Raw genomic sequence first — 23,350 nt, 5'->3', positions numbered from 1 at the left:
ATCAGTCGATGCTTGCATCTCTGCACCACAGCTGCATGGTATGATCTGCAACTGTCACAATGGACGTTTAATTAAATAAATAACAGTGGACTAATAAACATATTTGCATTTCATCGTTCTAAGTCAATCCCTAAAGGTATCCCAGACCATAATACCAAACGCCTCATCAAGTCTACCCTGCAGTATACACATTCTACCCATCCGGCATGTAATCTAGAACGGTTTATGCCAATGTGAGGTGTATTATATATCCCGAATCTAAAATGAATGCAAAGATATACAATGCAATGAAACCTCCTAGTTCGCCATGGTGCTCTCGTTGAACAAATCCGCTAGCAAATCATCCCGACATAGGTCTAAAGCCGGACTACCCATGCTATAGGTACTCTCATACGCATATATGCTGAGTCGATCGAAGAATGGTCGAAGCACACGCTCGATAATCTCATCCTTGGCTGTCTCCCGAATCCAGTCCGATATCAGCCAAGGCTGCTTCATTCCTTGCGCAGACTCGATCGCCTCTCCAGGCGTTGACGGTGATGCTGGAGCACGTATTTCCAAGCTATGCGAAACCTCATCGGCCAAAGCCATAGACTCCCAACGCTCTGGTGGGTAGACCGCATCGATGGTGTCAGTCACAAATAACCATTCAAGCAGCTGGAAGTCATCAGGCGCAAGGATAAGTAGGGTATCCAGAAGCTTGCACGCTTGTAACAGCGAGTAAGGGTTGTAAACCTCTTGGTTCTGTCCATTTGATACTGCAGAGATAGCTTCTTGGAGTTCCGTGTTGATCAAGGGCCAAAATGGGGCTAGTGTAGTTGTCGACGTCTTGAGCGCAAGGGCGCGGAGAACCATAAAGATCTCGGCCCTCGTAGCAGATGACGGGGATGATGAGCTGGTAGCCGCGAGGAGATCTTCGAGTTTCTGAAGAAGTCCTGTGAGCTCTACAATAAAGTAATCCTGGTTCGCGGACAAGATGAGCAGCGCAATTCTCCGAAGGTTCAGCTGGGCTTTCCGGTCAGCTTCTAAGCGAGCAGCCGATGCCCCTACACCGAACATGATCCCGGCGGTGCTGGGCGGGGGCAGACGAGACATCAACTCAGACAGCCGATCTTTATCAGCAAGAACCCACTGTCGCAAAAGGTTCATCCAGCTGTCTTTCACAAGGTCAATTTGGAAACCAAAGAACCTTGGATCATTGAAGGCATCTGCTATGTCCTTCTTCCATAGTTTCGCCGCAGATGGAACCTTGGCTATGTGCTGAAGAAGGACCATAACGCTGCGGTTAATGTTGTTGGGGAAAAGTCGTGAGCGAAGCATTGGCCCGATGACATTGGTGGAAATGCCCGTTACAGCTGTATTGATGCGGTCCGAGTCACCCAAAGTAGTGATGAAGGCAGGCATCGACGTAGCAAGGATGCTAAGCATATCATCGGGCCCAATATGCGCCATTGAAGAGCTATCATAGTCCAATGAGGTCCTGCTCATGAACCCTGAGTCTTGGGACATCCCTAAAGGCTTGCTCGTAAAGATTGCCGTCAGAAGACGAAGCAGCACATCCTGTAAAATGTTAGTACAGCCAATAATGACGGAAATCTTTTCAACATACCCCAAGCTCTTTTCTCATCCGCCGATCTTCCCCGAAATTTGTGTTTTCCATCTTTGCACCAAGAATGGCGGCAAATTCGACCAAGCGGGGGAGGATCTGTCTATGTGGGAAAGGGTTACTGAGCACATCACGCAAAAACGTAGTGCAATCTGCCCAAATTTCATCCAGCACATCATCGTCAAGTGACCTGGCATAGGTCACCAGGAATCCTGCTAGCTCGGACTCTCCAATGTTGGAAGTCATGGCAGATTTCCGGTTGGGATCCAGCGCAGCGGGATTGGTCCGGGTATAGATGGCATTGAAGACGGCTGGGATGGTAATCTTCGGTCGAGACCCATCCAAGGTATGGAGCAAGCCAAAGATGAGGGACGAGTTGTCAGAATCGGACTTAGTCCACATTTCTACCAATGTCTCAAGGCATTCGAGGGCTTCCGCAGTAAACAGATGCTCCAGAATCCGTCGGGATCTGTTTCGCATCCGTAGCGATGTATATTGGAATGATGCAAGAGACTCGGAATCCTGAGGCGTGCCACTTCGTTCACCCGCACCCCAAGACCATATGGAAAAGCAGAGTCGCACAGCGTCTTGAAAACACAATAAAACAGTAAGTCTGTTGTTCGCAGCGGCTGAACGGCCCTGGTTTCCATCCGAGGTGAATACTCCAGAGACCATGTTTCCGAAGAAGCCCTGGGATTGATCTGGGCTCTTAACAGCCGGAACGTTTGCTTCCTCTATAAGGAGACGCTCATGGGCAGTTGCAATGCAGGTTTCAAGGCCAGTGAGGAGAGCGATAGTGACATGCTCGGACCGGTCCTCAGGCCAATTTTGGGTCTGTTTGAAAGCGAGCTGAAGATTGGCGTAAGAAGTTCGAATCTCTTTGCAGAAACATTCTACAAGTGTCAGAAGAATTTGAAAAATAGAGCCTGTGTATAATGGAAGCAGTTCGCAAAGCACGAAGATCCATTTTTCCACAATTTCCCTCGAGTTTGACGAGCTGACACCCTTGAGCAGACACTCAAGAAGCTGCTGAGGAGGCTGAGGCAGGGTAGGAGTCGCGGGTCCTTTATCTCCCTTGTCACTCGTGAATGATAGTATGGAGGGGCTTGTGAGCCGGTCACGAGACCCTGTTCTCATATGTTTTGGCCTAGGAGGAGGGGGCGGCAGGTATGCTTGAGCGAACCGGACCTTCAATGTTGCAAGAAGAACGTCTATCATAGCCCCTTGGACAACGATGCTACCGCCTTCATCAAGCAATAGAGAAAGTCGATCGACAAGGAGGGTGTCGATTCCTGATTCGGCAAGCTCTTCGGCTCCAGGGCCAAGGAGCAGTTGTTGCATGACCAAGAGCGCAGTTTGCTGCAATTTCACTTCCTCGGGGCTCACCTGTGAGGCTGCTGTCGCGTGATCACTGATAACCCTCAAGGCAGCCTCAAAAATTGCTGTGTGAAGACTCCTGGGTTGAACATGCCCTGTAAATTCGATGAGTGATAGAGTAGCAAATGTTGGTGTAAGTTGAACTCACCTTCCGCTGTAGATCCAGCTTGGTGCTTATCAACTTGGGATATTGTATGGTTAAGAAGGATGATCCATCCGTTATGAGAAAGTGTGGATATAATATTTGAAAGTGTTCGAAGCAGGTAATTGCATTCCTTGTAGTCGTCAGGGGATACAGCAAGCGTTTCAGCATCGCCTTCAACGTGATCTGCCCGCAAAAAGAGATCATCGAGCTTCGAAATCACTATACGGAAGACTCTTCACGATATGTAAGTTTGCGTTGAGGGAAAAAATTAATCAAGCAACTCACTTGTGTAAGGATGGTAGTTCTTGGAGCCATCGCTGAACTCCTTGAGAAGCTTCATCAGGACCTTGAGAAAGTAAATCTAGAACTATGAAGAGAGGTCGCTCAAGCATCGAAGCATTGTATGAAACCTGAAATTTTCCTAAATCCTTGACCTGCCTTGGAGGAAGCTCATACGTGCCATGGTGGCTATGATTCCACAAAACAAAGTATTTTTCAGCTTGCTCTTCTGACGAATGATGTGAAGACTTGGTTGGTGATGCATTGATCATTAAGGACGTTATCGATGCCTCCACGAGATGGTTCAGCCAAGATACTGAGTGCAAGTGCCAGAGGCAACGAACTGCCTCGACGTGGAATTTGGGGCTCGACGGTGATAGGAATTGCCAGAGTTGTTTAACAAGTGTAGGGACCAAATCAGAGATGTCTTCGTAGCTTAAATAGAAACCAGGAGCGTGAATAAAGTATAGGCTCGTTACCGCAGAGGTGATTGAGGAAATATCTGAGAAGAAAGCAGTGGTCGGTTCAACTTGGTCCACACGCATTCGACTGCAGATTGCCGAATAAAATCGCCGGTCACTAAGAGCCTGAGATCTGGGAAGCTTCTTCAGTAAGGTTATGAGGACATTCATTTTCTCCTGAATTGGACAGGTATCATCACGACCCTCAACAGTTGATATGGCTAGTTCATGGGCTTCTCGAACGATGAGTTCTCCGATATGTGTAGGAACAAAAGGTAGCGGCGGAAGGTCAAGGCTGCTCCTGCTCTGCTCGTAGAATTCGTGTATCCTTTTCAAGATCTGAGCGCCATCGATATCAACCGACGAATCATCTGCAGGTGTCTTCTCAGAGCTCAAGCTTCTCGTAAAAGCTCTTTCTGTGAGCAATCCGATCAAGGAGTTCATCACCCTCATGAGCCCATTTGAGACAAGTCGCCGTTGGTCCCGAGTCAGTTTAGAGGTCTCTTGAATTGAAGAGAGCTCGCCCATCTTAACAAGAAGTGAAAGCACCAGCAAAGGAACGTGTACAAGAATCATATCTTCCTCTCGCACGTTGAAGTTTTCGAGTATGAAATCTGCAAGCTTCAGGTCGTCCAGCGCGTTGTCATAATGAGTATCAATATCTTGGGATTTCCAGTCTATCAAATCGAGAATTTCGGAAAATATAACCCCACTTTCGACGCCATCGAAAAAGGCACTGGCACTGCGGAAAACCTCATCAAATTGATTCTTGGGGGCTATGCTCTCGAATGCTTGAACATTTCGCATTATAGGAAGGAAAACTGCCGGGACGATGAAACCACCAACCTCCCACCGATCCATTAATGAAAGTGAGATTCGGAAGGGTTTTGCCCTTTCAGATGGTGCGCTCGAGCCTTGTCCAATCATCTCGAGAAGGCCCTTGACCAATAGATCCAATCCAAAGCGGCTGAAGTACTGGGACTGTGATAACTCCTGTTTATCAGCAGTAGGTGGACGAGAATCATCTGGAGAGGACTTGCGGCCTTCGAAAGAAGACCGCTCGTTGGCAGGCTCTGGGCCTAGAAGCCAAGCCCATAATCTCCTGTTTAAACTCATATCTCGGCGGGCAACGACTCCTATGGCTGAGATTATTAGTTTTTGGAGGTCATCTTTTGTAATACGCGACTGCAAGATTGGTGAATTGAGAGGCAGATGCGTCACAAGCAGATCTAGAAAATTGCGTTGAACAAGAACTTGCTCATCGGACAAGCCAGATGCAAAACATCGGATAAGCAAGCCAGGCTCCGGTAGTATAATTGAATCGGCTGCGACGAGCATCTCAGAAGGTAGCTCATTGGAGGCGTTTGCATCAGTCCCACTCGGCCTACGGTCTGCGGCGCCTAACTTTGGCAAATGACGGTTCAAGTAGGCCAAAACGCCTGCCCGTCTGCTCGGACTGGTAATCGAGGCAAGGAACAGGCATTGCCAGAAGTATTGGCAACTTGGGCCTGTTTCTGCCTTGGCCCCATGTGTCCCCATCTGATTCGCAATATCGCGGAATTTATTCATGAGGCATAATGTTCGTTCGAAATCGTCGCCTGTCTCTTCTTCGAGCCCTGGTAGCAGAGCCAGAATGATCGCCTTCAACGCAGGACGAAGAGCCCATGGTTCCAGACCACAGATGTATGTTTCGACCAAAGACAAAAATAACGGGCGGACAGTGAGGGAGGCGAATGTCAAGGTAGGCGCAATACCTGGTAGGTATAAAGGCAAGTCGTGCGATAGTCCATCAGACTGTTGGAAAACGGATCCATTAGCAAAGGTTCAATATGACTATATTTTATATCCAACAAACCTTGATAAGTCCAAAGATGTATGTATAGACCTCGAGGGCTTTCTGGTGGACACCAGACGGTAGCGTAGGGTTCAAGCATTGGGCGAGTCGCTTGGATACGAGCACTTTGTGAGGAACAATGGGTAACTCAGGGGGGTGAGATTGAAGAGCCTAATATCATCATTAGAAACCATTCTATCCACCTCAAGTCATCAAGTCCCACCTTCAGAAGGCGGCTGAGGAACGAGATATAATCCGCCCACTCCTGTAGTGCTGTGTCGAAGAGCGACAGGGCTCGTTCGACACTGGACGCATATCGACGGTAGTTCTTATCCTTTTTGAGGGGTTCTGTATTCCGAGAAACATGTTAGACTCCATAATATTGTTTCGACAGGTGATTCAGCAATCGATCGCAGACCTTCCTTTCCTCGTAGTCGGGAGCGCGTAAGAGAGCTGTCGGAGCTTGCGGGGGAGTTTGACCTCGGAAACGAGCTCGGATCAAGGCTCATGGTGCGAATGTCGGATGTTCAGTGGAGTAGAAGACTGTAGATCGCACCTCATCATATCTTGCACATAGAGATCGACCGTGCCTGGGGGATGTTGTGGTGGTTTCCAACAACTGAAGACACGAAGCCGAAAGGGCCAGGCGGAGGTGTTTTTGGTGTCCGCCTTGGGAGGAGCTCCGACCGACGTCAAGTCAACCCACCTTACGCGGCCAGCTCCACGTTGGGACGAACGATGTATCTTCCGTGGCTGCAGAAATAACTAGCAGGCCGTCTAGTGGGAATATCCCGGGTTACTTGGATGCGATACATATTGCATGGCCAAAGAGATCAACAGCACGGCTACTCGGAAGTAGCGCCGATGCGCATTCCTGGAAACTATGGACTCAACTACACAAGCTCAGCCACAAGATTTACACAATGAGGAAGAGGAACAGACCCATGAGGCTCTGGAGGCCTCATTGCCTGCAGAGCCTGTCTCGAGTGATAGAGATCGCAGCGTGAGCCCTGAGGGGCCGCCGCCGCCGTTACCTCCGCGGCCAAATACACTGGGGTTGTTAGATGAAAGCCCATCTTCTCGAACGATACGGCAAACGCCACAGGCAAACCTACAAGCAAAAGCTACGACAGCTGTATCCTTGACGGACATTGGTTTTCAGCAATTCCAGGATGGAGCAAAGGAAAACTACCCTGTTCGATCTGGAGGATTGAAGGCTAAAGCCAGTCTCAGCCAACTGGCCAGCTCCAAAGCAAGTGAAACCGGTGATTCCGCGAGCATCAGGAGCTCGGTCCCCAACGCAGAACCGGGCGAGACTGAAAATATCTTTGGGGATTTTATTGCAACGGATCCGGGGGTCATTCAAGAGGATAGCACTGGTCTTCTTCAGTTTCCAGAGTTCCACGCCGACAATGTGGATGATGATTTCACAGGCGAGTTTGAATCAGTCGGGGAAGTTGATGAAGATGGAAAGAATGAAGGTTTGTGATCATTGTACAGTGACCTGGCTATTATTTTCTAACCGATAATAGAACTGCTCCTCGAGAGATGGAAGGCGAAACGAAAGCACTACCTCATCATATCTGCTGCCGGAAAGCCTATATGGACGAGACATGGGGATGGTGGTTTGATATCAACTCATGTTGGTGTCATTCAGACTATACTTTCATTCTACGAAGATGCAAATGATCACCTGAGCAGTTTCTCTGCTGGAGATACCAAGTTTGTGATCATCACCCGAGGACCACTATACTTGGTAGCTATCAGTCAACTACTAGAGAGTGATGATCAGCTTAAGCTTCAACTTGAAGCCTTGTATATGCAGATTCTATCTACCTTGACTCTCCCGTCCCTCAGCCACCTGTTCTCCATTCGGCCATCTACTGATCTGAAACGACCTCTGCAGGGGTCTGAAACCCTTCTGTCAACGTTGGCGGATAGCTTTACCAAAGGATCGCCTTCCACACTTCTATCAGCATTGGAATGCCTAAAGATCCGCAAAGCTCACCGTCAAACAATCAACAATGCACTGCTGAAAACCAAAGACAAGGCTCTGCTCTACGGACTGGTTGTAGCAGGTGGACGACTAGTCAGCGTTGTGCGACCAAAGAAGCATTCTCTACACCCCGGTGATCTACAGCTGATCTTCAATATGATCTTTGAAGCTGACGGTGTCAAGGCCGGTGGTGGTGAAAGTTGGATTCCAGTGTGTCTGCCCGGGTTCAACAGCAGCGGGTATCTGTATATGTACGTCAGCTTCCTTGACATTCGAGAAGATGTCGACGATGCCGCGGAGAATGCGACAAAGGAAGAGTCAGTTGCTATCATTTTGATAAGTGCGAACAAGGAAAGCTTTTTTGAATTACAAGAAATGCGCAACGCTTTTGTCGAGGTTTGTCACTCCTGCTCCACAGTCAGACAAAAGCTAATACGCAGTTTCTTATAGCAAATGGAAAAGAACGATAGTATAAATGTTATCAGAGCTGCAATAAACAAAGGCAGATCCACAACCACCGATATCGTCCCCGGGACGGTTCTGCACCATTTCCTATACAAATCACGAGCCAATGTGCAGTTTACCATGTCCTCTTTGGACCCCGAGTTCTCCTCAATATCTCGACGTCGAAGGTTTGCTCCACCGCAACCATCTACATAATATCGATGTCTAACTTTCTTCTACAGACTAATGTCAACCTACAATAACCTCCATGCAAGTATTCACGCCAAACACACCCATGTCAAAATCCACCACTGCGTCTCTCAGTCCGCAAGCTCCTTTGCGTGGGTGACGCCTTTATTTGAGCTATATTGCGTCGCTGGTCCGAACGCAAACCGAAATGCCCTTGCGCAGAGCGCGACTAAAATTGTCGAGTGGGTGAACCGAGAGGAGGAAAGGCTGTTCATCATTGATGGTGCAGTAAGTACCTGTCCCCTCTAAAAGGTGTTTGATTAGTATGTAAACTGACTGGTTGCGTAGGTTTTCTGAGAGTTATCTCTGCAATTTCTTCAACTAGCTATATGATTTTATATTCTTGATCTTAGCGCTTGCAGTTCTTGATTGGATATGAGTTGTGATTAATGAAGATGATATTGACGATTTCCAATCTATCCCTAGATCTCTGCATATGTAAAGTATGGCTCATCAATAATTCTCCTGGTTCATCAACTAGCAGAACAGCCTTGCTCAACTAATCTATCGAGTCATCCCGGAGAGAAAACAGCTGGCGCATAAGCTCGTCCGACCGACTGCGGAGACCATCATGATACATCGTATTGGTGATGTACTGTTTAATACCCTTGATCTTTGCAGCTGTGTTGGTCGAGTGCTCAAAGTGGACATACATATCATCGACGTATGTTGCCGCGTAGACGGGGACTTGGTTCTTCGCTAGCTGTGCTTCGTTGTACAAGGCCGGCCAGTCTTCAGTTGTGGCGAGGATTTCTGCTGCTTCTTGGATTTTTTTGAGTTCGGTGTATGATTCGAACATGTCTTTGTAGATCTGTGTGTTGCAGGTTAGGTTTTGTTTTTGAAGTTTTAGTTGGGGTGTGCTAGACTTACCATCTCGCCCGTGAAGTAGATCTCTGGCTTGTTGTTGTCGATCTGGAACAGCGGGTTAGCTGATCGAAGCCTGTCAGCGGACCAAGTCGAGGCTTGTCTGGTTTTCATTAGCGAGTCCTCTACATATTGTGTCTTTAGTGTGAATCCTCACCCTTGACAATAAATAGCTTCATGAAGGATAGCATAGATGACATTGTTGTCGTAGCCACCATAGCCATCTATAGTGGTGAGAGTCGGGCGAGTGAGGGAGCCGAAGGTTCTCAGGTCATTCCAGGCGCGCAGGATAAGGTCTGTTCCTGGTTAGTCAATGTCAGAGGACCGTGGAAAGGCGTCGGTATTACCGTGAATGCTATCGAGACCACCTGTAACATGTCAGATTTCAGATTTTTAGTATAAATTAATGGCCATATTTGCTTACCGTGCATGCCAAACATGATACCAAGTTGCTGGATCCGTGCGGGTGTAAGTGTTCCCGATGACACCTTGACGTCGTTCTCTTCCAGATGTTTGATGATCTCCTTAACACGTTCTGCGTCCTCGGGGAATTTGGCGTAGTATGCCTCATTCCTCTGCTGAACCTTTTCTTCTCAAAGTCAGAGTCCATCCACATTGACCAAATCCAGTACATACCGTAAGTGCGAGCATAAACCGGATCCGGACCGTTGACAAGCGGAGGAAGGCCGCCACAGATAAAAGCCTCAGTCAACGCTTCTGGGCTTTTGTGTTGAGAGCACATTAGAATAACTATTGACTCCAGCAAATTGGTCGAGACTTACAACATGGAAAGATAAGTCACGGCGCAGAATCCACCAAAGGATTGACCGATGACACTCCATTTCCGTTTATCCTCGGGAGAGTCTGCGGTTAAACAGCGACGAATAGCTTCACAGTCACGAACGATGTTGTCCGCGCGGAAGTTCTTCAGATATTCAGCTTGCTTGATTGCGTTGCCCTGTCGGGCAAGAGTACCAGCGGTGATCGTCGAGCTCAGACCAGTACCACGCTGATCGAGAAAGAGGACCTATACATTGCAGATAATTTGTCAGTTTTGTAGTACGATGCTATTAATTATACCCGATCGAAGCAGAATTCTTCCTTTACTAGACAAAAAAGATACAACATACCTGATACCCCTTGTCGAGCACCGAACCCACCCAGCCATAATCTTGCGGGGCACGACATCCCATCCCCGGACCACCCTGAAGATAGACCAGCCAGGGCAGCTGTTTATCGTTTTTAACAGGCTCCGCTTGGCTCGCCAGACGGTAGACACTGCGGGCGAAGAGCCTCAGGGTGCCGTCATTAGGCTTGCTGTAGTCCACGGGGACATCGAAGAACAGCTCCCCCACGCGCAGCCTGCCTGGGGGGATGTCAGCCCATCGATTTATAACTTGTTTGGGGTATATCTTATTAGATAATTATTGTGTATGCGTACCTGGGACATTGTGGAAATGCCTCTCGATCAGTTTCGCGGCCATTGCCATTTCTCAGACGCAGCGATGTGGCTCTGGGGACGTTGAAGATGATCAACTGTTGTTGGCGGAGTTGGAGGGTCGTTTGTTTGGTCCCACTTGCTGCAGCTGCAGCAGTCCATCATGTTTTGTAGATGAATAAATTAGAGATTGTATCTGGATAAATAAATATTCATTTCTATGATATATAGTAGTTAGTAGTTATGGCAGTATTTATTTTATTTGTAACCCTCATAATGCCCGTGGAGAATGTCCGTATTCGCTCTGCTGAGTACTAGGTAGGTATGTATATATAACCAACATTCATCGTCACAATTCATTCAACTCAATCCAATTAAACTCAAATCCAATAAATCACTATATTAATTGATATATAATACTAGCCATAGAAAAATTATAAATGACTCATTATCTCTATCCCTGTAGCATAAACAGTGACTAATGTGCACTAGTCATCCTTCAGCCTAGAGTGTACGTAAGTAAACGCTGTCTATCCCCCGTGCTTTCCACCATTTCCACCTCATACCATCTTTAAAAAATAATTTATCAGCAATCTGAAGCAATGCATCTCAACAACCCCCAAAACACAATTGACCAACAAACAGACCTCCAGCATGAACTGTGGCAAACTGCCATGAGCCCTTGGGAGCCCGGCGTCCTCCCAAGCGCCGAGAATCTCGCTCGTGCTAGAGCATCTCTCCCAAATGCCCTCCCAGCTGAAGGAAATGGATTCGAATCCACCAAAGCACACATCCTGAATGACATTGTGCCTGCATTCAATGGCGGCAGTATCAGCCCCAATTATTACGGTTTCATCACTGGCGGGGTAACCCCCGCCGCGCTCTTTGCGGATAATGTCGTCTCCGCATATGACCAGAACGTCCAGGTCCATCTCCAGGGTCACTCGATCGTCACGGATGTCGAGTCTAGTGCGTTGGGTCTTCTTGTTGATTTGCTGCGACTGGACAGAAACAGCTGGCATAACGGGCTGTTCACGACTGGCGGCACGGCGAGTAATATTCTCGGTTTGGCCTGTGGGAGGGAACACGTTTTGCGAACTGCTGCCAGCAAGAAAGGAGTTTCGATCAAGAGTGTTGGTGAATATGGATTGTTTGAAGTGATCCAAGCGGCAGGTCTTTCTGGAATTCAGGTGCTGTCAACACTTCCTCATTCATCTTTGGGCAAAGCAGCTGGTATTCTGGGAATCGGCCGGGCGAATGTGAAGAACGTCTGCCTGGAGAACAATCCTCTTCGATTTGACCTAAAGGAATTGGAAAAAGAACTGGCACGATCGGACAAAGCGAGCATCGTGGCCGTGTCCTGCGGAGAAGTCAACACTGGCCAGTTTGCGACTACCGGTGACGAGGAGCTTCGAACATTGCGCAAGCTATGCGATGAATATGGCGCCTGGCTGCACGTGGACGGTGCATTTGGGATATTTTGTCGTGCTCTTGATGATAGTGAGGAGTTTGCTTCGATCAAGAAGGGATGCGAGGGGATCGAGCTTGCTGATTCCATCGCGGGCGACGGACACAAATTGCTCAATGTGCCGTATGACTGCGGTTTCTTCCTCTGCCGTCACTCTGAAGAGGCGAACGATGTATTCCAAAATGCAAACGCCGCCTATCTGACTGCAGGCAATACTGGAGGGTCTTCAATTCCCTCCCCGTTGAACATTGGCGTTGAGAATTCCAGACGATTCAGAGCCCTACCAGCCTACGCATCACTAATGGCATACGGCCAGACGGGATATCAAGAAATGCTCCAAAGACAGATCCGACTAGCCAGGATGGTTTCCGGATGGCTATTCAACCACCCGGAATACAACCTACTCCCGGAATCAAGCAGCAAGGACGAAGCCCTGAGCAACACATTCATGGTTGTTCTGTTCAGCGCCAAAAGCGAGCAGTTGAATCAGCAGCTTGCGGCAAAGATCAACGAGACTTCGAAGATGTTTGTGTCTGGGACGAGCTGGCAGGGGAGAACGGCTTGTCGGATTGCCATTTCCAACTGGAGGGTTGAGGAGGAGAGGGATTTTGCACTTATTTCGGGTGTTTTGGATGGTGTTGCTCAGGCGTAATCATGGACCATATGAAGATCATGTTTATGTTGAAATCACCCAGGTGTGATTATGAAGTCTTATAGGTAGTGTTTAAACCAGAATATAGTAATATAATCAACCAGGGGCACATAATCTTAGCATCATCACATACTAAAGCTTGCGCCCTCACATAGGAGCCATCTCAACAACACCAAAGCCAGTCAATATCACACCAGTCATAGTCCGAACAGCCCTAACAAACCCCTCATAACCCGTGCCCATTTTCCCATCTCCCACCATTTCCTGATCATCCCGAACACTCTCCACAGTAAGAAAGTCACCGTCGCGTAGCTCAACCTTCCATCTCAACGGATAACCCTCCCCAAAAGCAGGCAACTTCCACGCTTCCTGCATATCAGGTATCACAGATAGAGACGTACATAGATACCTAGTACTAGACATAAATATCAACATGTTCGCTATAGATTTGGATATAGAATTTAGCTCACCCAATAAGATGCATGTATTGGCATGACTTAAGGTAGCGGAGCTTCGGTTCCAAAAGGGAAAAAGCGCCATTTGTTCAACTAAATGACCCAGTATAGATAATTGATTCAATGCTGGCTCTCAGCGGAAAGGAATGTAGTATTAACAAGTGGCATATAAGAGTCCCCATGTCTTTTGCAGATCACTGACCATCTCAGGCGGAGAGCTGTACTGCTGAGTAACTGGAGATTGACCCTTCTTCAAAGAGGCAGACGGAGTTTCCAGTGCTCAGTGGATATTTGACCATATAAGGAACATACGGAACGATAACCATAAGTATGGTTATTAATGAATCTGTGAATGCGCAATTCCTACTGCAAATTGATACTACACCTATAAGCTGACTTACATGGGTTAAATATATCAGGAATTCATCTTGTTTAACATTTTGGATATATGTAAATGGTATTTGATATCAGAAATTCTAGCTTTTTCTTTACCTCCGGCGTCCAGCACCACCACCAGCGTTATCGCCCCGGTCAGCAATACTGACGACTTCTCCAATTCCAGCAGCCTCTTGCTCGTCTTCGAGAGCCATGACTTCTTCTCTGCTATCCCACCATTTCTCCTCTGCCATATTGAACGCATCTTTGCGTAATTCTTTAATGTTCTTTTCGAGTGTCAGACCCTTTGTTTTCAGCGTTTCCATGAGGACATTCTGCCATTCCTCAGAGGTACGGCTGAAGAACTCGCGCAAGCTCTCGAATGGACGCGGGATGGGTTTGCTGTCGTTTGCAGATGGTTCTGTTTCTTGTTCTTCCACCTCGAGTTGTTCCATCTCACGGGTTACAGATGGCACTGTCACATCGGTAGGAGCGGGAGAACCGGTATCCAGAGACATTGCATCCTCGTCTTCTTCTTCATCGTCCTCATATTCATCCTCATCCATTTCGTCGTCACTCTCTGCCTCGTTGAGGAGGTTCCAGTTCTCGGGCTCGTTGTAGAAGACCTCCTTCACGCCATCCAGTTTGACCAGATCAATCGAGTACATGTCATTAAATGTAAATTCCCGATCACCCTTTTCAAAGGTACCACCGAAGATGAAGAGAGTATCATCCTGCACGGCAAGATGTGCATTGAAGCGTCTGTGGGGCATCTCGAAACGCACGATAGCCGGCTTCTGTGGCTCTTCTGGCTCTTCTTCGACCTTGGGCGCAGCCGGCTGTAATTCCTCGTCGTCTTCAGCTCGGAAGCCGCCCTTCGCTTCGAGGGCTTTCAAATTCTGCAAGAGCTCCTCCTCATCGGCTTTACTCCGGTCCTTGGACTTCACCTGGTTGGCGAGTTGCTTCTTTCCGGGTGCTCGTGGGCGTCGCAAACCCATCGGGAAGAAACGATTCCTGTCGAGGTTCCATGTGTATAGTGAGTCGAAGAATTCGCTGTCGATGCCCTCCTCGCTGAGTTCGACATCATGCACACCGCCGAACATGATACCTCTTCCTTTGTGGTAAGCCATGGTAGCTCCTGCGCGAGGTGGGTTCGGCGCGTTGGCGGGCTTCTTTCTTCGCTCCCAGCGGAGAGTAGGCGGGGCAGTCATTGGAGCGTCCGGCGCGGGAGGGGTGATTCGGAGGAACCAGGTGTCTTGGTGAACCATAGGCTTCATGGTCATACGCTGGGGACCGCCTTTTTGTTTTCCTGCGCCAACGGATGCCTTGACGCGTGAGTATCCACCGTACAGAACTGCGCCGGTTTCGTGGGGCAGGAAAGTGAAGGATGAGCGGGGATCAGGCTTCATTGATGCTGTTGACAGGGTTGGGTTGAACCAGGTGTATCTGGAGCAGTCGTATACCCACAAATCCTGCAGATACTTGGTCTGCTGTGCGGTATCTTGGAATCCACCGAAGAGGATGATGTAGTTCTGTATTGAGATTAGCACGATATTCTGGAGGATCTAATAGACAGTGAGAGCAGACCTTGTAGTAAGTCATTCTATGACCACTTCTGGCTGGGGGACCCTTGCCCTTGGTCTCTATGCGAGTCCATTCCCTAGTTGAGGGGTCGAGATGCCAAAAGTCGTTGTAATGATAGAATGTGCCTTGCTTTGGCGATGAGAATTCACCTGTATAGCATCAATATTCTGCAATACATATCATCTGAGCAGCACAACTCACCTCCGAATAGATATACACCTCCAGTATTCCCTCCACGACACCAAGCATGTCCACTTCTCGGCAGGGGACTATTCGGACTAGTAACCTCCTTCCACTCATCCCGATCAATCAAATAAACAAAAAGATTGTTGAAGAAAGTCGCCAAGTTCCCATCAAAGTATTCACCCCCATAAATCAAAAGCTCATTCCGGTTCGACGGAGAAGCAAGCACCGTAGCAGAAGATCGCGGCGATGGAGGCCCCGACACAACCTCAGTGACTTTGAGGAATTTAGCCTGATCCTCTGCATACTGCGCCAGGATGGCGTCCAGATCAGCTTCCTCTGCATCGCTGTCTGCATCTCGTCCCTTGGTCTTGGTCTTCTTCTCTGACTTGGCGGTTTTCTTGGATTGCTTCGCTGCTACCCGCTCTTTGTGCTCTGCGGTCTTCTTCTTGTCCTTTTTGCCCATTTTGACTATGGTTTAATTCACTGTCTGTAGATATGGACTGTCAATTTTGATTCTTATTCAAGAATTCATGTATATGAGCCTGTTCAATTCTCCTCAAATAGCGGCGTTATGGAGTCTTTTTACAGTACATCGCGGGGTTAAAAAAAAAAAAAAAAAGCCACCCCACATTTAAATTACATCTGTAATCTTGGTACATAGACTTGTCTACAGGCAGCCAGATCTTCTGCAGCACGAGGATTGATTAAGATATAACAAAAATAAAGCATATAGGAGAGCTATTTGATGCTAACTTCTATAATTCTATTAATATTAGCGACATTTCCTCTTTGTTGCTGCTCGTTTGTGCTATACATGGATGTATTGAAACGCTCTGTATTACCAACTCTTCGGAAGTTTATAAAGCATCATATCAACGATGAACCCCAATATTATACTGATTTTCGAATATAGCATAAACCAGAATCATGAACTTAATACCTAGATTTATAATTTTACAATTGAATAAACATCTCAATTCGATCGTTAGGCGACGATTGATCCTTTCAATTTTCAATGTAAAGAATGAGTTTCACCGCCCACGTGATGACGCGTTGCTACGCGCCGTCGTCTTTTTGTCGGGTTTTATTATTGTGATGCGACGCACTTGCGATGCTTCGATGAGCGAACGATTCCAGAATTCGATACATCTCATGTTTTGCTCCAGACTATTGACCAAACCATGAGAAGAGGAATACGCCCCTATGACCCGGAATAATTTGGCCTCCCACCTCAAATGGCTATTAAACCAAGGGCCTTCACTCTACCCCTCCCTAACGCCATCTGCACGAGACATTGAGTACGACGACGCTATTGCCCGGAACGCTCCCGCTGACGACCCAGCGCCGCCAGCGAATTTTGGAAATATACACTCGGCTTCCTTTTCCATCAAGGACTCTCAAATACCCGCTGGGACTGTTGTCGAGGATTTTCAAGAAAATGGTGCGAAGATAGAGGATGATGATGCTGAGATGGCACGGTTGCTATTTGATCCGGAGTCCTCGAGCAAGCCTCGAATGCTGAGTTGCTCGAAGGATGGTTTGTCCAGTTCGCATAAAAGCAAACCTGCTCGCAAGCAGGAAGAATCACCGACGCAGCATCGAGGAGCCAAGCACCGGAATGAAGTTAAAGGTATGGTGAAATATCCCGCCTGGCGGTGTATAAAGGAATTAGGAGGCTGACAATCGCTAAAATGGTGTAGACTTTCAATACGACTTACCTTCTTCATCTCGCAAGATAAATCGATCAACAGCGACTCCTCGGCCGAAGCGTGAATTTGACTTGACATCACCGCTACTTGATATTGATTCCATTGACTTGACCGGAGACGTCGACCAAACCACTGTTTCATCAGGGACGTTAGAGGAGTTTGGAGAATCACATAAGCTATGGACAGAAGATGCTGCATTTCGCAAAGAGCCGGATGAGAAGCGAGGCAAGAAGAGGAAAAGCGACGAGTACAAATCCGACTTGTTTTCGCCAAAGAGACATGCTCCCAAAGTTCGTTCGCCGTTACGACCAAGCAAATTTGAAGATCATGAAGACCTTGATTTCACCAAATCAAGAAGTACTCCGCGTCTTTCGCCAGCACCTAGGAACCATGCTCCATCTCCGGCGCCTCACCGAAATCGCCAGGATCGAGTCATTGCGGATTCGGATGATGACGATGGAGATTCGTTTGACGAGTGGATTCCCGATTATGACGATCTAGGAGCAGGGACCGATGCGGAGCTGTACCCAGAACTTCCCATGGAGGATAATGATGTTTTTAATGAGCCTCCCAAGGAAACAGAACGGGTGCCTTCTTCTTCGTTTGATCCGAGAAACGTCTCCACCCAAGACACGCAATCTCAAATCTACAGGCCAGTCGACAATAATCCCAAAGGCATCCAACAAGCCAAACCATTCAATCTATCTCCTATTGCAGAGCCGTCTAGCTCTCAAGACAAAAGAGATCCGAATGTCGTCAAGTTTTTGGCTCTATCTGTCAACTCGCTGGATGAAAGAACATCTGAACTCAAGAATACCTGCCAAAAGAATGCGGAAATCGTCTATCAACGAGCAATGGCCGGAGAACCAGCCCTGGACCTAATTGCTGAAAACAAAATCCTTAGAGACCGGATAGATGCAATCGAAACTTTAAAGAAGCAAAAGGGGGCGCATGAAACCTGCTCGTCTAAAAAGGATCGTCTGAAGAAATCGATTATGCAAGTTACATTAGAAGGTGGCGACCCATCTAAAATGCCTGAGCTTGCACAAAGTCGGGCAATAGTGAAAGAACTGGACCAAATCGAGACGAAGATATGTGACCTTCTTCAGCGTGTCGACCTATTCACATCAGTACCAGCCTCTTCAAAGCGAAACCAGTCCAGAAATGACTCCCCAAGTTTGAGCTTTTCGCCTCAAGCCCCTTCACCAGAGCCTACTCGATCTGCAAGAACCGATTTGTATCCTAAGAATTCGATCTCGGCTGGAAGTCCATTGTTTGTGTCCCCTGCAGCGTCTGTGTCTAAAAGCAGCAAACCACGAACAGAATTTCCACCTGCCGCAGCAAGCTCATCATTTCATAGAACTTCAAAACAAAGTAGTAGCCGTGGAGCATTCGACTATCACGAACCAATGGGTAGCGACGAGGACGACTCTTTTACCCGCAATATGGGCTCTCCGAGTATCCCTGCGGCGGATATGGATGAATTTGATTTCGATGCCGATGACGCGGAAATGCTGGAAGTTGCAGGAAATCTCGATGAAGATTATCCTCTTCCTGATGATAATCATCAAAACCGCAAGGTTTTTGCTGAAACATCTGGAAATACTGCTCGGAATCCGTCGTCTCAAAAACCGGTAAACTACACCGCCCTCTGGAATGACAGCCCTTGGTCAAGAGATGTGAAAAATGTTCTGAGAGATCGTTTCAACCTTCGAGGATTCCGAATGAATCAGCTCGAAGCTATTGATGGGACCTTGAGCGGAAAAGATGTCTTCGTTCTAATGCCGACAGGCGGAGGAAAGTCACTGTGCTACCAATTACCCTCCGTTGTGACAAGTGGTAAAACCCAGGGAGTTACGATAGTGATATCGCCATTGTTGAGTTTGATGCAGGATCAAGTATCGCACCTGAAAAAACTGAAAATCAAGGCCTTTTTGTTAAATGGCGAGACAAAGAAGGAAGAACGACAATGGATAATAAGTACACTTTCGGGCTCATGGCCGGAGAAGGACATCGAGCTTCTATACATCACGCCGGAAATGATCAACAAAAATCTCAGCCTTACTCGAACTCTCGAAAAGCTCCATGGCAAACGCAAGCTTGCACGCATTGTTATTGACGAAGCACATTGTGTCAGTCAATGGGGACACGACTTTCGACCTGATTACAAGGAACTTGGAGAAGTTAGAGCCCGACTACCAGGGGTTCCTATGATGGCTTTGACTGCCACTGCCACAGAGAACGTCAAGGTAGACGTCATCCATAACTTACAAATGGAAGGCTGCGAAGTACTCACTCAAAGTTTTAATCGACCCAATTTGACATATGAAGTGAGACCAAAGTTAAAGGGAGCTGAACTTCTATCCAGCATAGCGCAGATTATTACGACATCCTATCGAAACCAATCTGGAATTGTTTATTGTCTTTCACGAAAAACATGTGAGAAGGTTGCAGCCGACCTCCAAAAGGACCATGGTATCAAAGCCGCCCACTACCACGCAGGCATGAAGTCGGAAGACAGAGCAGAAATTCAACAACGCTGGCAATCTGGGCGTTATCATGTTATAGTCGCAACGATTGCTTTCGGGATGGGAATCGATAAGCCGGATGTCCGCTATGTTATCCATCATAGTATTCCGAAAAGTTTGGAAGGGTATTATCAGGAAACTGGCCGTGCCGGGCGAGATGGCAAGCGTTCTGGCTGCTACCTCTATTACAGCTACAAGGATACAACGACACTAAACAGCATGATTGATAAAGGCGAAGGCAGTGCGGAACAGAAAAATCGACAGCGTCAAATGTTACGCAATGTTGTCCAATACTGCGAAAACAAAAGCGACTGCCGGAGAGTACAGATTCTCGCTTATTTCAACGAATACTTTCGCCAAGAGGACTGCAACAATGCTTGTGATAATTGCAAATCGGACTCTGTCTTCGAGGAGCATGACTTCTCTCAGCATGCCGCATCGGCCATCAAAATTGTCCGGCACTTTGAAAGGGAATTGAATGACAATGTGACATTGTCTTATTGTGTGAACATGTTCCGTGGATCCGTGAAACGATTTAGATCTCCTGAACATAAGCATGTCCCGGGCTACGGAGCCGGTTCGGATTTGGACATGGGTGAGGCGGAACGAGTTTTCCATCGGCTATTGAGCGAGGGTGCTTTGCTCGAGGATAATGTACTGAATCGCAGCAAATTCGCTGTCCAATACATCAAAATCGGCCGGCGCGCTGCTGAATTTGAAAATGGCCGCCGTAAACTAACGCTTCAAGTTCGTGTTTCGCCTACCAAGAGGAGAAAAACAGCACGATCCAGCTATGCGAGTCGGTCTGGGGCTGGGAAGGATGATTATCCGCAGTCTACGAATGTCTCGTCACCTGTACAATCAGCACACCAACGCCGTCAGGCTCGGTCACGACATCATAATGCCTTTGACAGTGACAGTGAAAGCGATGGGTTTGAGGCGATCCGGATAGCTGGCAAACCTCAGCGAGAGAGGACCCGCACTGTAGGCCCACCAATCACTATTGACTCAAAGCTCGACAAGCTTGACCATCTTCATAAAATCATCGCGGAAGACTTTTTTATTGTTGCAAAGCGCCATTGCCAGGCTGTGAGTTCTAATCATACGTTTCCAGTTATCAACAAGGTTGCTTACTTGGATGCAGTTGGTTATTAATAAAGGTCTCCGTGATCAGCCATTCCCGGACGGCGTGTTGTGTGAAATGGTCCTAAGGGTACCTTTCCCTAAAAGTAAGATAACAACGTCATCTTTTAGTAGCTAGTAGCATGAAGGTTGCTAACCCACGAGACAGGTTTGTCGGAGCTTCTTGCAATTCCCGGAATTGATCCCGTGAAGGCAAGACTGTACGGTTCTGAATTGCTGAAATTCTTGAAAAGCTCTCAGCTACGTTACGAAGAACTGACAAAAGACGCCGATAATGAGAATGGGGTGGTTCCTGACCCGAACCATACCAATGTTATCACTCTCGATAGTGATGATGAGTTCGGCGGTGCAGATGTTTTTGGGGGTGAAGAATTTGCATTAGGTCTAGAAGACAGTGTCAGTGTCGTCAGTCAATACTTTGACCCTAGTAGACCGAGTACGGCAAACGGATCGCTGGATGAGTTTCGGTATGCGCCTTCCGAGTCTGGTGGCGGCTCCAAAACACGAAAGCGCCAAGGTAGCAAAAAGCCTCGCCGAAAAAATGCCCCAGATTCAGGTTTCAAATCAAAAGGCTCAAGAGCCAAGCCGAGATACGGAGATCGTGGCGAGGGCAGCTCTTCAGGGCCGCGGAGAGGCTCAAAAGCCAAACAATCGCAATCGACCTCCCGAATCGGAATGATGCCTATTTGAAAGGCTTGTTGGTTTTCTCATGATATTGAGGGTATAAAATAATGTTCGACATGTCTTATCCATGTTCTGTTATGAAGAGTTGTTTTATTGCATTGTCAGGCGTTCTGTTAGACCCGAAGTCATGCTTTCTCCTTCGGTTAATGCATGGGCTTGGGAAATGGATGTTCTGGTGGGATTTAAGGATTACTGTTTTTTTAGCGGGCTATATATCATGGTACAGACTTGCGCCTCAATTATCTGTTGATTTTTTGTTGAGTTGAGCTTCATATCAATGGTCACATTGTTTCTTGGTGCATAAATATAACGAATTAATCATCTAAAGAACGCCCAAAATCAATTAATCTTAATCGTCTTGCATCACGAGGATGGAATTTGGCAACCTTTGCCCTGACCAAAAATCTCGATGCCGCCGAGTCTCGCGGAAGGTCTATATAAGAGGAGCCTGCTTCTAAGAGACTGTCCAAGAGAGTGTGCATCTGAGCCGCCGCTGCCTCTCTTTTGTTGCTCGGATTTGTGGTCTGGTTTTCATCCCTTGCTGTTTTCCGGCGGATAAGCTCGTCTATCCGCTGTTGATTGCTGCCATTATTCTCGGAGCTAACGGATTTCACTTTCTTTGGTTTCCCATGATTCGTATAGCCTGCCTCTAATGTGGCATCGGAGACATGTAACACGTCGCCGACAGTCGGTCCACCGCGATCTTCTGCAGCTAACATCGAGGCAAGGTGTTCATCGATGAACTTATGCAAAGAGGCTTTCAGGTCCTCCGTGGCTTTTTCGAGTTCCTCGTTCTTTTCCTGCTGCTGCCCGACCAACTCTCGAGCAAGCTTCTCAGGGCTTTTTTCTTCCTTCTGTGAGCTTTCATTTCGTAATCTTTCAATTCGCTCTCTCAGTCCGCTCGTTATCAGTTGAGCGTCATGCAAATTTGCTTCCTCGGCTTTTACGCGTTGGCGATTTATTGAAAGCCTCTCCCCCGTCATTGAGACAGAGATCTTGCTTTCCTTGACCAAGCGAGAAGTTTCCTCAAGGGCAAGCAGAGAAGGTAGAGGCGACCCTGGTTTTGGAAGTTGGTTTCCTGACTTGAGAAGAGAGTCATATGCCTTTTTGGCTCTTCGTACTTGGGACACTCGAAACAAAGGATCCGTGCCTGCCTTTGAGAGGTCGATTGAATTGTTCATTCGGAGCTAATTCCATGTTAGATATATTTGATCATTTTCTCATCTTAATTCTGCTGTCTTATCGTGCTTCTGCTTCTTCTGTCTCATCTTGGCATACCTTTTGTAAGTCATCCTCTTGGCGCTTCACTCGATCTTGAAGTTCCTTCAGAGTATCATCTAGTTTCCGGTTATAGGTCTGAAAGGCATTTGAACTGAGTGGCTGCTGTTGATATTCATCCTCTGCTTTTTGGCGCTTCTCCGCGAAGCGCTGGATCCTGTCCACTGGTGTTTGAGATTGGTCCATGGCTACCAACCGAGATATCAACAAAGCAATAACTATATAGCTAGATGAGTCCTGACAATCGTAAATCCAGCTGCAGTGTATCGTATGGCACGGTTTCTGTTTACCTTGTGTCCGTCCAGATGTTCGCCCGATAGCAGAACACGTGATATAGATGACGCCTTGCCAAACACGGCCTAGCGTGGTCCCGTGCCTCCCTCTTCTCGCAACATCATCTCTTCTCGCGACCCTCAGACGCCTCAGCTCTATTTATCTCCACCCCCTTTTTCGCGTCCCTTTTGCGTATCTTCGTCGTTGTCGCAGCTTCTGATAACCCTCACCTTCACCGCCTGCTGCCTCTTTTTTCATTTTTCTGCGACTGTTTTGACACCTGGTTGGGACGAGTCTGTTGCGGATCATTGGAGACATCTTG

At 47.6% G+C, this 23,350-nt stretch overlaps 7 protein-coding genes across 7 annotated transcripts; 3 read left to right on the top strand and 4 right to left on the bottom strand.

Annotated features, from left to right (window-relative positions):
• Positions 1-10: 10 nt before the first annotated feature.
• Positions 11-6,638, bottom strand: ASPWEDRAFT_46216 (cellular morphogenesis regulator DopA). Its single transcript, XM_040836718.1, has 7 exons — positions 6,121-6,638; positions 5,926-6,050; positions 5,724-5,873; positions 3,414-5,662; positions 3,132-3,361; positions 1,610-3,078; positions 11-1,560 (listed from the first exon to the last, which is right to left on the bottom strand). Exons 1-7 carry the CDS (start codon positions 6,209-6,211, stop codon positions 298-300), a joined length of 5,577 nt encoding a protein of 1,858 aa, XP_040684283.1. The 5' UTR covers positions 6,212-6,638; the 3' UTR covers positions 11-297.
• Positions 6,586-8,688, top strand: ASPWEDRAFT_177258 (guanine nucleotide exchange factor MON1; the record flags this gene model as incomplete). Its single annotated transcript, XM_040831636.1, has 5 exons — positions 6,586-7,183; positions 7,235-8,094; positions 8,149-8,330; positions 8,385-8,619; positions 8,680-8,688. The coding sequence occupies 5 exons, from the start codon at positions 6,586-6,588 to the stop codon at positions 8,686-8,688; spliced, it is 1,884 nt and encodes a 627-aa protein (XP_040684282.1).
• Positions 8,689-8,890: 202 nt separating this feature from the next.
• On the bottom strand, positions 8,891-10,739 carry ASPWEDRAFT_55145 (proline iminopeptidase; the record flags this gene model as incomplete). The annotated part of the gene is made up of 9 exons (XM_040838156.1): positions 8,891-9,202; positions 9,262-9,358; positions 9,413-9,551; positions 9,603-9,623; positions 9,680-9,844; positions 9,892-9,977; positions 10,038-10,282; positions 10,386-10,621; positions 10,697-10,739. 9 exons carry the CDS (start codon positions 10,737-10,739, stop codon positions 8,891-8,893), a joined length of 1,344 nt encoding a protein of 447 aa, XP_040684281.1.
• A 501-nt stretch (positions 10,740-11,240) lies between these two features.
• On the top strand, positions 11,241-13,020 carry ASPWEDRAFT_46214 (pyridoxal phosphate-dependent decarboxylase family protein). The gene has a single exon (XM_040836717.1). It carries the CDS (start codon positions 11,296-11,298, stop codon positions 12,811-12,813), a length of 1,518 nt encoding a protein of 505 aa, XP_040684280.1. The 5' UTR covers positions 11,241-11,295; the 3' UTR covers positions 12,814-13,020.
• Positions 13,021-13,684: 664 nt separating this feature from the next.
• On the bottom strand, positions 13,685-16,031 carry ASPWEDRAFT_164928 (putative Kelch repeats protein). Its single transcript, XM_040829896.1, has 3 exons — positions 15,429-16,031; positions 15,231-15,376; positions 13,685-15,175 (listed from the first exon to the last, which is right to left on the bottom strand). Exons 1-3 carry the CDS (start codon positions 15,874-15,876, stop codon positions 13,757-13,759), a joined length of 2,013 nt encoding a protein of 670 aa, XP_040684279.1. The 5' UTR covers positions 15,877-16,031; the 3' UTR covers positions 13,685-13,756.
• Positions 16,032-16,616: 585 nt separating this feature from the next.
• On the top strand, positions 16,617-21,483 carry ASPWEDRAFT_121273 (RecQ family helicase MusN; the record flags this gene model as incomplete). The annotated part of the gene is made up of 4 exons (XM_040829067.1): positions 16,617-17,043; positions 17,114-20,739; positions 20,795-20,879; positions 20,942-21,483. 4 exons carry the CDS (start codon positions 16,617-16,619, stop codon positions 21,481-21,483), a joined length of 4,680 nt encoding a protein of 1,559 aa, XP_040684278.1.
• Positions 21,484-21,791: 308 nt separating this feature from the next.
• ASPWEDRAFT_177253 (uncharacterized protein) lies at positions 21,792-22,941 on the bottom strand (the record flags this gene model as incomplete). The annotated part of the gene is made up of 2 exons (XM_040831635.1): positions 21,792-22,664; positions 22,756-22,941. The coding sequence occupies 2 exons, from the start codon at positions 22,939-22,941 to the stop codon at positions 21,792-21,794; spliced, it is 1,059 nt and encodes a 352-aa protein (XP_040684277.1).
• Positions 22,942-23,350: the final 409 nt, after the last annotated feature.

This window comes from Aspergillus wentii (genome assembly GCF_001890725.1).
Source record: "Aspergillus wentii DTO 134E9 unplaced genomic scaffold ASPWEscaffold_9, whole genome shotgun sequence".
NCBI lineage: Eukaryota > Fungi > Ascomycota > Eurotiomycetes > Eurotiales > Aspergillaceae > Aspergillus > Aspergillus wentii.
This window is presented reverse-complemented; position numbering and strand designations above follow the sequence as displayed.